This window comes from Chelon labrosus (genome assembly GCF_963514085.1).
Source record: "Chelon labrosus genome assembly, chromosome: 6".
Classification (NCBI taxonomy): domain Eukaryota; kingdom Metazoa; phylum Chordata; class Actinopteri; order Mugiliformes; family Mugilidae; genus Chelon; species Chelon labrosus.
The window spans coordinates 17,913,535-17,930,080 of NC_140342.1; the positions used below are offsets into that span (position 1 = coordinate 17,913,535).

General features: G+C 40.6%; 4 protein-coding genes across 4 annotated transcripts; all 4 read left to right on the top strand.

Moving 5' to 3' along the window:
- Positions 1–122: 122 nt before the first annotated feature.
- LOC311489591 (chemokine XC receptor 1-like) lies at positions 123–1,123 on the top strand. The gene has a single exon (XM_084546733.1). The coding sequence runs from the start codon at positions 143–145 to the stop codon at positions 908–910; it is 768 nt and encodes a 255-aa protein (XP_084402859.1). The 5' UTR covers positions 123–142; the 3' UTR covers positions 911–1,123.
- An 851-nt stretch (positions 1,124–1,974) lies between these two features.
- On the top strand, positions 1,975–3,120 carry LOC311489589 (chemokine XC receptor 1-like). Its single transcript, XM_084546731.1, has one exon. It carries the CDS (start codon positions 2,086–2,088, stop codon positions 3,103–3,105), a length of 1,020 nt encoding a protein of 339 aa, XP_084402857.1. The 5' UTR covers positions 1,975–2,085; the 3' UTR covers positions 3,106–3,120.
- A 7,862-nt stretch (positions 3,121–10,982) lies between these two features.
- On the top strand, positions 10,983–13,602 carry LOC311489908 (chemokine XC receptor 1-like; the record flags this gene model as incomplete). Its single annotated transcript, XM_084547219.1, is given in 3 exon segments — positions 10,983–11,295; positions 11,298–11,390; positions 12,643–13,602. Coding segments are annotated over 3 exon segments (1,074 nt in total). The 3' UTR covers positions 13,311–13,602.
- A 1,093-nt stretch (positions 13,603–14,695) lies between these two features.
- LOC311488835 (chemokine XC receptor 1-like) lies at positions 14,696–16,306 on the top strand. Its single transcript, XM_084545687.1, has one exon. The coding sequence runs from the start codon at positions 14,903–14,905 to the stop codon at positions 15,926–15,928; it is 1,026 nt and encodes a 341-aa protein (XP_084401813.1). The 5' UTR covers positions 14,696–14,902; the 3' UTR covers positions 15,929–16,306.
- The last annotated feature ends 240 nt before the right edge of the window (positions 16,307–16,546 follow it).

Below are 16,546 nucleotides of genomic sequence, written 5' to 3' on the forward strand. Positions count from 1 at the left end.
TGAAACTGTTGTGTGCAGGCTTACTTGATATGTCTGAAACAAAATACTTACCGTGTCAGTGACTGTCTTGACGGCTTGAAGTTTAAGGCATTGTCTATTGACTTTTATTCTAGATACTTATATAGACCTCAACAAGTACAGAATGGACTTATGCGGTGACTATTGCGACATGACCCTGAATAATGACAGTGAAATCTTGCTGGACGAATTTGAATTTGAGCAATCACCATTCAGAATTTACGCTGGTGTGGCCTCAATCATCATCTTCTGCATCAGCATGGCTGGAAACAGCTTCCTGCTGTGGGTCCTTCTGAGTGAACGAGCTTGGAGGACCACATCTGATAGCTTACTTCTCCAACTCACAGCTTCCAACCTTTGCTTCACGGTGCCTCTTCCCTTTATGGCCTGTAATCAACTCCATGGCTGGATCTTTGGGGAGTGGGCCTGTGGCGTCATGAAAGGATTTAGTTTTCTGGGCCTGAACAGCTTTCCGTTTATTCTCACTGCCATGACATTGCATCGCTATGTAACTCTAGTCCATGCTTCGTGTCTGCCTGCACAGTGCACAGGTAAAACTGTGGTTTACGTTGTGATGCGGCTTGTGTGTGCTGCTGCAAGCACCAACATATGTGTGAATAGCGTGGTTGTGGACATTTCTGATATGGAAGTATGTGTAATTCTGATAAACTCAGTGACTATGTATCTCTTTGACCTCTACACTGAGATTAGCCTTTTATTTCTCATTCCTTTTCTTATCATTACATTATGCTATGTTCACATGTGGACAACTGTCACACAGCGCAGGATAAACAGACTTCACCAGCCTTCGAGAGTGATATTAGGAATAACTGTTGTTTTTTTTTTGTCTGTATGGCTCCGTTATACATCACAGAGTTTATTGCGTCCCTGATGCACATGGGTTTTCTTGAATACAGTGAATGGATTCACTATATCACTTATGCCCTGGTCGACATCCACTGCTGCCTGAACCCTCTGTTCCATATATTTGGAGCACAAAGGTTTAGAAGGCATCTCCACATCTCATGTAACACGTCATCACAAAGAAGAGATGAAGCGGGTGACAATTTAATTTCAGTTTCTTTAACCCATGTACATACTGTCTAACAACCAACCATTGCTCCTGTCTAAATGCTCTGAGAATGAGGAAATACTGATGAACATATTTTATTATTAGATGTAATCTGAGTCAAGCTTTCTAGTCTCACAGGGTAACTGTGCCAGTCTACCACTTGAAATTGTTTTGAAATTTTTGAAACGAAGAGTCCTTCATTTCAGACACAGGTAGACAAAAGACAGCTATTACTGTCCTTTCTAGCTACATATCATGATTTTGATATTAATATTTAAAAAGAAAATAGGCTTAAGCAGGTCCCAAATTAAATAAATGAATACGTGAATATTCGCACCAGTGAATCAGTTAATAATGAAAAACAAACACAGAAATATAGAATGAGATTTGTTCATGAGTTGTGGTGCAGAGTCAGTTAGTCCAAATATTTTAAGTGTGAATGTAATACCAGACCACTGACCTTTGACACTGTCTAGGTAAATACTTTAGGTAGACATGCTAGCATTTATAACAGGAGCTATTATATTTAATCCATATAATAATCCATGGTTTGGTTTTATTTTTGGTTAAGACAACATCCAAACCTTTGCAGGAAATTCCCCACCTCGTTTTAGTTTTGTGAAATTGTAAATTACAACAGAATTACTGATGAATCATCATTTAGTTGAGAATACTTGAACTGACGTTAATAAAAGATTTCACAGGAAGCCAATATTACAGTAGTCAATGACACATCATCTTTGGATTTCTGCGAAAAAAAAAAAAAAAAGGAACTGTTGTGCTCTTATGTCTCAGACTTTCCTACACTGAGCAGTTTGCACAAGTCTTGCATGCAGATGATGTGGTAAGTAGCTCGGCTCTCCACATTTTGTCCTCGATTACAATCCTGAAAACAGCTTAGCTTTTCTGAATCACAAATCATCAGTGACAGGTTTTAGAAATCTCTTTGATTTCACTGCGACTGTTTTGTGCTCATATTTCACAGAGAATATACAATGGACTCCACACTTACCAATGAAGGAGGGAATGACACAGATCACAGTGAATATTTCTGTGAATTTTTTGACTTTTCAACTATCAACGGTGCCTTCTTCATCTTCATCTTCATCATCAGCGTGATTACCAACTCCCTCCTCTTGTTCATCGTTGTTGCCTACGAGAGCCTGAAAAATGTCACAAACATATTCGTCCTGAACCTGGCTTGCTCGGATTTGGTCTTCACCATCACTCTTCCGTTCTGGGGCGTCTATGAACTTCACCACTGGATCTTCGGGGACTTTTTGTGCAAATTCATGACCTACTTTGTCGGCTTTTACAGCAGCGTCATTCTCCTGACTGCCATGACTGTGGATCGTTTTGTGAAAGTGGTGCTGCACAACTGCTGGGGCAACCAGGTGACCAGGAAGAGGTGTTTAGTAGGTGCCTGTGTAGGTGCTTGGGTCATCAGCATTGTTGCATCCCTGAGTGATGCTATCTCTATACAGAGGGAGGAATGGCTTGGTGAATACACATGTGAGATTTCTTCTGATGGTTCTGATGCTGATGTGGGATATTATCTCCAAGCGTCACTGCTTTTCTTCCTCCCATTTGCCATCATTATCGTCTCCTATTCTGGTATCCTCAAGACAGTTGTGCAGGCTTCAAACAGAAAAAAGCACAGGACAGCAGTCATGGTGTTGTGTATCGTTGCAGCCTTCTTCATCTGCTGGGGACCGTACAGCATTTTGCTTTTCATCATGACACTCTATAAACCTGAAGCCTGTGAGGCACAGGAGCAGCTGGATGTCGCCTATCAAATCTGTCGCATATTGGCCTTCTCTCACTGTTTTATGAACCCTTTGCTGTACATGCTCTCACAAAAGATGCGAAGACACTTGTTGCATCTTTTGCACCTTGAGAGTATGTGGGGGAAGCCCTCGGAAAGAAGCACCAGGCACAGCACGTATGCAGTTTATACAGCACAAACCTCTGCTGTCACGTTTGCACAGCAATCCAATGGAGGACTGCTGATATGAAATGTTGGTCATAGGTCTGACTGTAGGTTTGTTTTTGTTTCTTTTCTGCGAGTCGAGTAAAAGCTGCACAAAAGTGTGTTAAAAGTGATGTTGACATGTACAGTAATAAATGCTTTTTGAATGCTTGTTGTAACAGTAATAAATAATATTTACTTCAAGCCAGTAATGTCTGTTTTCACTTCTCTTTTCAATGAAAACTTGTGTTGCGTTATAATAGGCTGGATTTTAAATTTAGCTGTGGCAGCACTTTTCTATGCTTCAAAAAGGAGTGAAATTTGTGAGACAGAAGTGACACTGAGTGCAAGTACGAGGTAAGGTCACATATTTATTTAAATATTTATTTCTAAATCATGTCACAACATATGTATTCATATATTTTGAATTTGAGAATTGGACAGAAAATGAAGAAAACTGCTCAAAATTCAAAACCATGTAGTGACACTTGAAAGTATTGATTGAAATTCTGTCAATAGGAGTTTCAAAATACAAAATATAAGTCTGAAACTGTTGCGTGCCGAGGAGGGTCACGTGATCCAGATCACGATGGACGCTTGAGACTTTTCTCCGCTCCAGGCTTTAAATAATTCTGTGAATTTCTCCAAGTAAACTTAATAATATCAGCTGAACCGTACTTTAGTGATGCCTAGACCGCAGCGAGACAAGGATTTTCCCATTTTTTCATCTTCGGACCCCACCGTTAAGAAGAAAACTGTTCAACAGGTGGTCTCACGTGTCCCAGGTGAGGCTAAGCAAGGTGTTGCTAGCACTTTGGAGCTAACGCTAGCTGATCATGCAACTATGGAGGAGATCTTAGCTGAAGTGAAGTCTGTGGCCTCCTGCGTGAACGACATGGATGAATCAGTTGGTGCTTGCCTGGACACTATTGACGTTGCGCTAAACGAAATAAAAGTATCTGTCACCTCGGGGGAGGGCTCGCTATCAGCTCTCTCCAACCGAGTGACGGACCTGGAAAAGCGCATGGATGAGGTTGAGGAGAGGGTCTCCGCTACAGAGGACAGCCACAGCGCGCACGGCACCTTCATAGCCGCCTTGGAAAACACGGTGGAGCAATTGCAGCTGAAAATTGATGACTTAGAAAACCGTGGCCGACGTAAAAACCTGAAAATGATCAACCTTCCAGAGAAAACGGAGGGCAACATCCCCCTTGCGGACTTTCTCCAGACAACTTTACCGGCTTTAGTCGGCCTACCTGCTGACTATCCCTCGCTGGAGATTGAACGCGCCCACCGAGCCCTGGCTCCCGCTCCGGCTCCAGACAAGCCCCCGAGAAGCATCTTGGTCCGGTTTCTACGATACTCCTTGGGAGAATCAACACTATGAAGATGAATATTCTCCCTCGATTGAACTATGTATTTCAGAATCTCCTGTGCTATTTAACCCCTGCCTTTTTTAAGTCACTGAATTCTCACATTTCTCGCTATATTTGGAACAACAAACACCAAAGAGTTAAGTTCTCTACACTTACCAAGCCAAAGGATCTGGGTGGCTTGTCCCTGCCCAATTTACAATTATATTACTGGTCTGCACAACTTAAAACAATGTCAAATTGGTTTATGAACAGGAAAGATTCATTATGGTTGGGTTTTGAATCACTATTCTGTTATCCCAGAAGGCTTCCTTTTATTAATAATTTAGATCAGTTACACCATCTCATGAACAACATAATTGTTTATAACACACTACTGGTTTGGCGAGATGTGAAGAAATACCTGCATATTCCCCCTGTCGTCTCTCTATTCTCCCCTGGCTCTGAATCCAGACTTGCCAGCACAGATTAGGAGTATCGGTTTGAGGGAGTGGACATCTAAGGGCCTATCAAACATCACTGACCTGTTGGTCTCCGACTCTGTTAAGTCATTTGAGCAAATCAGGGCTGATTTTAATATTCCCCACAAAGATTTTTATAAGTATCTCCAGATTCGTCATTTTATAGGGTCTCTCCTGAGGACAGGCGGGATCCGCATGAGACTGTCAGAGCTGGAAAACACTATAGTTCTGCCCAAATCTCCCAAAGGATTGATTTCCAAGATTTACACTTCACTAATTTATGCTGATTCTTCAGGCTATGACTCTCTGAAGTTGTTGTGGGAGCGCGACCTGGAGGTGACGTTTAATCCTGTAGACTGGGACAAAATCTGCAGTGGGGTTTTCCCTAAATGTACTTCAATCTCTATACATGAACAGAATTTTACATTTTTTCACCGAACTTATTACACTCCTGTTTGCCTCCAGAGAATGTTCCCTGACACCTCCAACCTTTGTTATAAATGTAATATACACAAAGGTACATTTATCCATTTGTTTTGGTCATGTGACCGTATCCAGAATTTCTGGAAGGGGGTCCACTCTGTAATCCAGGAGGTCACCGGTAAACAGTTTTTGTTGACTCCCTCTTTCTGTCTACTTAACCATGTTCCAGATAATTTCTCAGGCACGGACACTAAATCTCTGTTGATAAATCTTTTGTTTTTGGCTAAAAAATTTATCTTACTGCGGTGGTCAACTCCCCAGGCCCCTACAGTCAGCATGTGGATATCACAGATTTCTGCTCTTATTCCTCTCGAGAAGTTGACCCATGACCTTAATCACAAAACGGATAGGTTCTGGAGGATCTGGGAACCATTGCATTCCTTTTTACAAAAGTCATGGCATGACGATAGAACCACTTCTTCAGCCTCTCAGTCTTTGTCCTCGAACAGCAGAAACGCCGGCCTGACGGCAGTAGGGAGAAGTAAGAGTGTCCGAGGTGACTGGGCTGTTCCAGGATCTTCTCGGCCCTTAACCTGCAATGTTTAGTATAAATGTCCTGCAGGTTGGGGAGGGACCAGACCTGAACGGACCACCCTTCTGAGGGCCTCGAAGTAACTGCCTGGTGCAGTTACCCATCCAGGTGGTGATGCTCTCTATGGTGCAGGTGTAAAAGATCCTGAGCACCTTGAGAGGGAGCTTAAAGTCTCTGAGGTGTCTGAGGAGGTGGAGACGCTGTCTGGCCTCCTTCACGGTGGTGTTTAGGTGATGCTTTTATCACAACTCGCTTAAACTACGGCAGTGCACTTTATGTTGGGCTCAGCCAGATGTCACTGTCTCGATTACATCTGATTCAAAACGCTGCTGCTCGACTTTTAACTGGTACCAAAAAGCACGATCACATTACCCCAATTTTAGTGGAAATTCATTGGCTCCCTGTCTGATTGATTTTAAAATTCTTTTATTTGTATTTAAATGTATTCATGACATTGCTCCTCAGTATCTGTCCGAGTTGCTCCAGCGGTATGCTCCCTCACGCTCTCTTAGGTCGGCCGATCAGTCATTGTTGGTTGTCCCACAGAGAAAGAGGAAGGTGACAGGTGACCGCGCCTTTGCAGTTGCTGGCCCCAAACTGTGGAACAATTTGCCTTTGCACATTAGACAGGCCGACTGTCTTCCTCATTTTAAATCCTCTCTTAAAACATATTTTTTTCTCTTTGGCTTTTAACTCACCATGAGATGTTGGTTCTTATTGTTTAGATGGTTTGATTGGTTTTATGATTTAAATCTTGTTTTTAATTTTTCTTTGTGTTTTTATATTCTCATGTCTGTGTGCAGCACAAGTGTTTTATAAATAAAGATTGATTGATTGATGAGTCCATGGTCTTCATTTTATTGTCGTATATTTTACTGGATTTTATCAATTAGGCATATTCAAAGCAAACAAACAAACAAAAAGACATTAACAGTGCGAAAGGAATGGGTGGAAGGCCTGCAGAGAGCTTAGCTCACAGGGGCCCTGTGACAGGGGCTTTGCAGGCCAGTACTCAGCCAATCAGCCTCCTTGGCGTCAGAGGATTGCAGGAGAGAGCAGCCACCAAAAACATAACTAATGGTGCTAAAAAAACATCACTGGAGCTGTGTATCAAGAGGTGTGGTCCACATTTACTCTGACACTAGATGCGGGCTGATCCCTCCTGGCTGGCTCGCCAGATGACGGCGTCTGATGATCAAAGACTTGAAACATCCTATGACTCTTGATTCATTTTTGAAGATGTCCAAGATGAAAAAAACAAACAAAAAAAAAACAAACAATAAAATAAAACAGATCTTAGACATTTCTTCAGGAGGTCTGAAACATTTTTTTCAGTATGTTGTTGTTTGTCTGTCCTGAGTATTTGTTTCCTTAACGCTGCCATTAACACAGTGTTGCTGTATATATATATATATATATATATATATATAATATAGAAAATATAGGTCAAAGAAAGTGGCATTGAGGATACTTTGTGGTAATAAAAAAATGCATATTATTGTAATAATAGACACATCAGTTTTTAGTGTTCCTTGTAAACCTTGGAAGATTTGATATGAAGATATGAAGAGTTTATAAAATTGTTTCTTGTTTTTCTTTCACAGTGTAATTAAAATATATTTGATCGGGCATCTGTGGACATGCATATTAGACTCCCACTTAACTGTGGGCATTTTTCACAATTTTGTGACAATTTATAATCTGAAAGATTGACTAATTACTCCGATTAATGCTGCGATTAATCACTAATAAAAATACTTCATCTCTGACCAAAAAAAACCAAAAGATTGTGTCAATTTGTTTTTGTAATTCTGGTATAACATATCGTATAACATATAACCCAAAGTGTATGCACACAGACAGAAGCATGAACAGTTAGAACAGGGAACATATTTTATCAGAACTGAAACCCCCTTATACCCCCTAATACCGTCATAGGTGCGCAGGGGTTTCTGTTCCACTTGTGGCAGGTACTTAAGTTCAAATCCTGGTTAACCGAGACACTTTTTTGAAGACATTTGTTGGTGCACAACACTTCTGCAGGTAGAGTACATTTCCATATTTTTCAGTTATTAGATGAAGACAGGGTCAATGGTAATTGTACACTGCCTGGCCAAAAAAAAAGTCGCCTCCTGGATTTCACTGAGCAAATGGGTACGAGCCTCCTATTGGATAATTACTGCATGGGTGATTATCTTTCAGCTGGCAACAAGTTATTGAACCCCAACTGATGCAATGAGTAGCTTCTCATTTCTTAAACAACCATGTCTGAAGACACATCCTGTGGTCTTGGAAAAGAAGGGTCAAATCATTGGCATGCATCAAGCAGAGAAAACATCTAAGGAGATTGTAGAAACTACTAAAACTGGGTTAAGAACTGTCCAACGTATTATTAAAATCCTGGAAGGATAGTGGGGAACCATCGCATCAGGGTAAGAAGAGAGGCAGATGAAGTGATGCACCCATCATGTCTAGTGTCTACTGTCTACAAGCCTGTGGGGGCAGTGCTATGATCTGGGGTGGCTGCAATTGCTCAGGTCTAGGTTCAGCAACATTATGCGCCCAAAGAATGAGGTCAGCTGACTACCTGAATATACTGAATGACCAGGTTATTCCATCAATGGATTTGTTCTTCTGCTCCTGATGGCACGGGCATATTGCCAGGATTCATCGGACTCAAATTGTTAAAAGAGTGGTTCAGGGAGCATGAGACATCATTTTCACACGTGGATTGGCCACCACAGAGTCCAGACCTTAACCCCATTGAGAATCTTTGGGACGTGCTGGAGAAGGCTTTGTGCAGTGGCCAGACTCTCCCATCATCAATACAAGATCTTGGTGAAAAATTAATGCAACACTGGACGGAAATAAATCTGGTGACGTTGCAGAAGCTTATGGAAACAATGCCACAGAGAATGTGTGCTGTAATCAAAGCTAAAAGCGATCCAGTGAAATATTAGAGTGGGTGACTTTTTTTTTTTGGTGGTGACTTTTTTTTTCAGTGTAAATTTCTGCAGATGAATTTGCAACATCACTAAAAGTTTCAAAGCCTTTAATTTCGTTTTCATGTTGTGCACTACTGTCCTACATGAATGCTTTGGTTATTTAACTGTGATGTCAACATTTGCAGTCCCACCGGGAATGTTTTCTTTTCTGCGAGTTGAGTAAAAGCTGCACAAAAGTGTGTTAAAAGTGATGTTGACATATACAATAATAAATGCTTTTTGAATGCTTGCTGTAACTGTAATAAATAATATTTACTTCAAGCCAGTAATGTCTGTTTTCACTTCTCTTTTCAATGAAAACTTGTGTCGCATTATAATAGGCTGGATTTTAAATTTAGCTGTGGCAGCACTTTTCTGTGCTCCAAAAAGGAGTGAAATTTGTGTCACGCAGACGACATAAGACAGAAGTGACACTGAGTGCAAGTTCGAGGTAAGGTCACATATTTATTTTCATTTTTGTTTCTAAATCATGTCACAACATATGTATTCATATATTTTGAATTTGAGAATTTGGACGGAAAATGAAGAAAACTGCTCAAAATTCAAAACCATGTAGTGACACTTGAAAGTACTGATTGAAATTCTGTCAATAGGAGTTGCAAAATACAAAGCGATCCAGTGAAATATTAGAGTGGGTGACTTTTTTTGTTTGGTGGTGACTTTTTTTTTCAGTGTAAATTTCTGCAGAAGAATTTGCAACATCACTAAAAGTTTCAAAGCCTTTAATATCGTTTTCATGTTGTGCACTACTGTCCTACATGAATGCTTTGGTTATTTAACTGTGAAGTCAACATTTGCAGTCCCACTGGGAACGCAAATGTTTGTCCAGCTGATATATCAGAATTTTAGACATCACAACTGACTCGTGTAATAAATAGAGGATGGCCATATTTCTCTTTGAAACATAATGAAATGTAACCATCATTTCTATAAGTTATGGTAATATTGTAATTTCAGAGAGAGAGACTCCCACAGGTTTGAATTTAGTACTATTTTGGTAGTATTTTCTGTGCTCATTTTTATAGACTGAAATGGTGGGATGTTTCTGCCGTCAGTCAGAATCTAGCGATGAAAAGAAACCAGTTTTTATGTTTTTAATAACAACCTTTTGGCATGACATCCATTGCCCTAGATTTTCAAGGCTATGTTCATGGTTGAATATTAGGCTACTAGAAGTGTGCAAACATACTTTTTGTAGTTTACATTAACCAAACCGCCATGATGCATTTTATGATAGCCCATGCAATCAAAATGTAGTCACATATCAAAAGTATAATACATTTAGATTCATGTATATTAAATCCAATGAAGTTTTGTAATGACCTCGAAAAGGCTATTCACGCCCTAATAGGTTCCAGACTGGACTACTACAATGGCCTGTATATTGGTGTCTCCCAGTCCTCTGTTGGCTGCTTCAGCTTGTGCAAAATGCAGCTGCCTGTCTTTTAACTAAAACTAAAAGAAGAGAGCACATCACTCCTATCCTTTATTCCCTCCATTGGCTCCCGGTCCATTTTAGAATTGATTTTAAACTTTTAATGTTTGTTTTTAAAGCTCTTAACGGCCTCACCCATCTTATTTGTCTAAGATGCTGATCGTTTGTGAGCGCGGTAGAGCTTTGAGGTCGTCAAAGCAACTCATGTTGGAAGTGCCGAGGTCAAAACTTAAACACTGGGTTGACCGAGCCTTTCAAGTTGCTGCACCTAGACTCTGGAATAAGCTCCCCAGTGACATGCGACACTTTTATATTTATTTTATTTATTTTTATTCTATTTTTATTTTATTTTTTATCCTCTGATTTATTTTTTTTTTTTTTTTTAGCTTTGTTTTACTAATACTAGTAGTAGTACTAATGTTACTTGTTTTCCGGTGTATTGTTTTAAATCGTTGTTTAATCTTTCATAAAGCACCTTGGTTCACCTGTGGGTCGTTGTAAGGTGCTATATAAGTAAAGTACATTTACATTTTACATTTACATCTGTTCAATTAATTATGACTAATTTCATCTGTTTGATTTACATCTAGCAGAACTGTTTTAATTTGCCTGTCCTCTTCTTGCTTTTAGGAAAATGGATTCATCTGAATATTTCTCTGAAAACATAATTTCTACAAGCAGCAGCTGTGAAACAACCCTTGATTATGATTACGAGGATGAAATATGTAATAAAACGAGCATCATAAAGTTTGGGCAGATCTTCACTTCAGTGTTTTTCTCCATTGTGGTGGTCCTCAGTCTGTTCGGAAACATCCTGGTCCTTGTGATCCTGGTCAAGTATGAGAATCTCAAATCCCTCACCAACACTTTAATCTTGAACCTTGCCCTATCGGATCTCCTCTTCACCACAGGTCTGCCCTTCTGGGCCTACTACCACATGTATGGATGGGCTTAGGGGAGTCCGCATGCAAAGTAGTGAACTCCATCTTCTACATTGGCTTCTACAGCAGTGGTATCCTCCTCATCTTGATGACAGCACACTGCTACACTATATTACCAAAAGTATTCGCTCACCTGCCTTTACTCATTCTATGAACTGAAGTGCCATCCCATTCCTAACTCATAGAATTCAATATGATGTCGGTCCACCTTTTGCAGCTATTACAGCTTCAACTCTTCTGGGAAGACTGTCCACAAGGTTGAGGAGAGTGTTTATAGGAATTTTTGACCATTCTTCCAAAAGCGCATTGGTGAGGTCACACACTGATGTTGGTCGAGAAGGCCTGGCTCTCAGTCTCCGCTCTAATTCATCCCAAAGGTGTTCTATCGGGTTCAGGTCAGGACTCTGTGCAGGCCAGTCAAGTTCATCCACACCAGACTCTGTCATCCACGTCTTTATGGACCTTGCTTTGTGCACTGGTGCACAGTCATGTTGGAAGAGGAAGGGGCCCGCTCCAAACTGTTCCCACAAGGTTGGGAGCATGGAATTGTCCAAAATGTTTTGGTATCCTGAAGCATTCAATGTTCCTTTCACTGGAACTAAGGGGCCAAGCCCAGCTCCTGAAAAACAACCCCATACCATAATTCCTCCTCCACCAAATTTCACAGTTGGCACAATGCAATCTGAAATGTACCGTTCTCCTGGCAACCTCCAAACCCAGACTCGTCCATCAGATTGCCAGATGGAAAAGCGTGATTCATCACTCCAGAGAACGCGTCTCCACTGCTCTAGAGGCCAGTGGCGGCGTGCTTTACACCATTGCATCCGACGCCTTGCATTGCACTTGGTGATGTGTGGCTTGGCTGCAGCTGCTCGGCCATGGAAACCCATTCCATGAAGCTCTCTGCGTACTGTACTTGGGCTAATCTGAAGGTCACATGAAGTTTGTAGCTCTGTAGCAATTGACTGTGCAGAAAGTCGGCGACCTCTTTGCACTATGCGCTTCAGCATCCGCTGACCCCTCTCCGTCACTTTACGTGGCCTACCACTTCGTGGCTGAGTTGCTGTTTTTCCCAAACGCTTCCATTTTGTTATAATAGAGCTGACAGTTGACTGTGGAATATTTAGGAGCGAGGAAATTTCACGACTGGATTTGTTGCACAAGTGGCATCCTATGACAGTTCCACGCTGGAATTCACTGAGCTCCTGAGAGCGGCCCATTCTTTCACAAATGTCTTGTTTCACAGTCTGCATGCCTGAGTGCTTGAATTTATACACCTGGGGCCAGGCCAAGTGATTAGAACACCTGATTCTGATCATTTGAATGGGTGAGCGAATACTTTTGGTAATATAGTGTATGTAGCTGTCATGTACCCTTTGTCTGACATTGTGACCACCACAGGCTTCTACTCTGTTGTAACATCCGTGGTTATTTGGGTAGTGAGTATCATTATTGCCAGTCCAGCCTTTATTGGCACCGAAGTCAAAGAATCGAATCAATGTGTGTTTCAGGATTCAAACTGGACCTTATGGGCAATCTACATGCAGAATATCCTCTTCTTGCTGAGTTCAGTGGTGTTCATATTTTGCTATTCTCAGATCATGTGCAGGTTGATGCGTCCCACTGCCCAAAGAAGACGACACAAAACTTTGAAGCTCATTTTTATTCTTATGATTGTTTTCCTTGTAGAGTGGGTGCCTTACAATGTAGTAATGTTTCTACAGTCATTGTATTATTTTCCCCAATATGTTCAAAGGTACAGCATATCTGAAAATTGTGAAGCATACAAAAGGCTGGATTACGCCTTTGCCTTTAGCCGACTCCTTGCCTTTTCACACTGCTGCCTCAACCCTGTGTTTTACATGTTCGTGGGGGTTAAATTCAAAAACCACCTGAAGAAAATGCTGAAGAGCTTGGGCCGCAACAACAGAAGCAGCTGCAGCAGCAACAGCAGCAACAACAGTCGCCCAAACCGATTGACGATCATATCAGTAACAAGCGCTGAGGAGTTTTCGATGTAGTGGAAAAAAAATAGGGAAATTAGGAAACTTTTCACGTCAAGTAATTTAGTGTAAGATATTGTTCAAATTGCGAAACTTGTGATAGTTTCCATTTGGTGAACAGAGATACAGTTACAACTGTTTAATTAAACGAATCAAGAAATAGCTCATTAAGTCTGTTTACCTGAAGTTAGCACTGGGGCTAACTACTTTTGAAAGGTTGAACACTCCTGAGTTGGACTAAAAGGTGTTTTTTTTCTTATTTAGATTAATAATTTTTTAATTTTTTGTCTTTATTTCAATAATGTTAGTTCTGAAATGACTGTACATTATATCCACTCTTAAACAGCACACGCTCAAACTCATATTAATAAAATACTATTGTAAATTAGGCAGCTTACACTATTGTGCTTGTTCGCCATTTAGTTTAACACATCAGGATGTGAAACAACCACTTATGAGGGGAACAGGCTGCAGAACAAGATGCTAAACAAAGTATGTTAACCATTAGCATATTAGCTTCGTGTAAGGATTCGCTTTAGTCATATAACCACAGCTAACAGCAGGGCTTAGTTTCTGCTGCAACATGCAGATATTAGATTCACAGAGAATTCATGGTGAGAGGAGTTCTGCTACACACAAGTGGAAGGGTGTACTTGATGTACAGAGAATAAGAAGCACAGGGCTTTATTTCATGCACTTTTCATCTTGTAATTAAGTGTGATTACAGTCAAACAGACTACGATGTTACTGTTCTGTTACTTTGGCATGCATGCTGTATTAATTGCATTTAATTGACTACTGTACAAGCCCTGCAATAGACTGGTGACCTTTCCAGGGAGTACCCCTGCCTCTCATCCAATGACAGCTGGGATAGGCTCCAGCAGACCCCTGCGACCCTTAACAGGAACAAGCGGTTACAGAAGATGAATGAATGAATGAATGAATGAATGACTACTGTACATTGTATCAGTTAATTCACTTTGATTAAGTTTTTTTAATAATCAAATTTTCATTAGGGTTTTTAACCTTTTGTCACTTGTGTTCATTTTCACATTATACTATCATCAGTGTTATCTCATGCTTTATAATCAAATAAAAGTTTCAGATGATTTCACTTCTGTCTTTGTTTCAATTAGAGCAGCCTACAACATTGTGCCTATGATGCTCTACTTGAATTATTGGAGCGTTCTTTGTGTAAAACTGTTTTTAGTTTGTCATTAAAACCTAAAGACATACCAGTTATATTTATTGAAAGATAACTTTGTCTTCTTGTTTTCATCACAAAAAGTTGGCAGTTAATGGTTTTTGTTACAGTCAATGACACATCATCTTTGGATTTCTGCGAAAAAAAAAAAAAAAAAAAAAAGAGGAACTGTTATCCTCTTATGTCTCAGACTTTCCTGCACTGAGCAGGAAACTCTTGCATGCAGATGATGTGGTAAGTAGCTCGGTGCTTCTTGTCGTGGCTCTCCACATTTTGTCCTCGATTACAATCCTGAACACAGCTTAGCTTTTCTAAATCACAAATCATCAGTGACAGGTTTTAGAAATCTGTTTAATTTCACTGCGACTGTTTTAGTTTTGTGCTCATATTTCACAGAGAATCTACAATGAACTCTACACTGACCGATGAAGGAGGGAATGACGCAGATCACGGTGAATATATCTGTGAATTTTTTGACTTTTCAACTATCAACGGTGCCTTCTTCATCTTCATCTTCATCATCAGTGTGATTACCAACTCCCTCCTCTTGTTCGTCGTTGTTGCCTACGAGAGCCTGAAAAATGTCACAAACATATTCGTCCTGAACCTGGCTTGCTCGGATTTGGTATTCACCATCACGCTTCCGTTCTGGGGCGTCTATCAGCTTCACCACTGGATCTTCGGGGACTTTTTGTGCAAATTCATGACCGCAGCCTACTTTGTCGGCTTGTACAGCAGCGTCATTCTCCTGACTGCCATGACTGTGGATCGGTTTGTGACAGTGGTGCTGCACAACTGCCCGGGCAACCGTGTGACCAGGAAGACGTGTTTAATAGGTGCCTGTGTAGGTGCTTGGGTCATCAGCATTGTTGCATCCCTGAGTGATGCTATCTCTATACAGACGGAGGAATTGTTCGGTGAATACACATGTGAGATTTCTTCTGATGGTTCTGATGTTGATGTGGGATATTATCTCCAAGCGTCACTGCTTTTCTTCCTCCCATTTGCCATAATTATCGTCTGCTTTTCTGGCATCCTCAAGACAGTTGTGCAGGCTTCAAACAGAAAAAAGCACAGGACAGTAGTCGTGGTGTTGTGTATCGTTGCAGCCTTCTTCATCTGCTGGGGACCGTACAGCTTTTTGCTTTTCATCAAGAGGCTCTATAAACCCGAAGCCTGTGAGGCACAGGAGCAGTTACACGTCGCCTATGAAATCTGTCGCATATTGGCCTTCTCTCACTGTTTTATGAACCCTTTGCTGTACATGCTCTCACAAAAGATGCGAAGACACTTGTTGCGTCTTTTGCACCTTGAGAGTATGTGGGGGAAGCCCTCGGAAAGAAGCACCAGGCACAGCACGTATGCAGTTTATACAGCACAAACCTCTGCTGTCACGTTTGCACAGCAATCCAAAGGAGGACTGCTGATATGAAATGTTGGTCACAGGTCTGACTGTATTTTTGTTTTTGTTTCTTTTCTGTGAGTCGAGTAAAAGCTGCACAAAAGTGTGTTAAAAGTGATGTTGACATGTACAGTAATAAATGCTTTTTGAATGCTTGCTGTAACTGTAATAAATAATATTTACTTCAAGCCAGTAATGTCTGTTTTCACTTCTCTTTTCAATGAAAACTTGTGTCGCGTTATAATAGGCTGGATTTTAAATTTAGCTGTGGCAGCACTTTTCTGTGCTCCAAAAAGGAGTGAAATTTTTGTCATGCAGACGACATAAGACAGAAGTGACACTGAGTGCAAGTACGAGGTAAGGTCACATATTTATTTAAATTTTTATTTCTAAATCATGTCACAACATATGTATTCATATATTTTTAATTTGAGAATTTGGACGGAAAATGAAGAAAACTGCTCCGAATTCGAAACCATGTAGTGACACTTGAAAGTACTGATTGAAATTCTGTCAATAGTAGTTGCAAAATACAAAATATAAGTCTGAAACTGTTGCGTGCAGGCTAACTTGATATGTCTGAAACAAAATACTTACCGTGTCAGTGACTGTCATTAATGTTTAATTTTTGCTTGAAGTTTAAGGCAT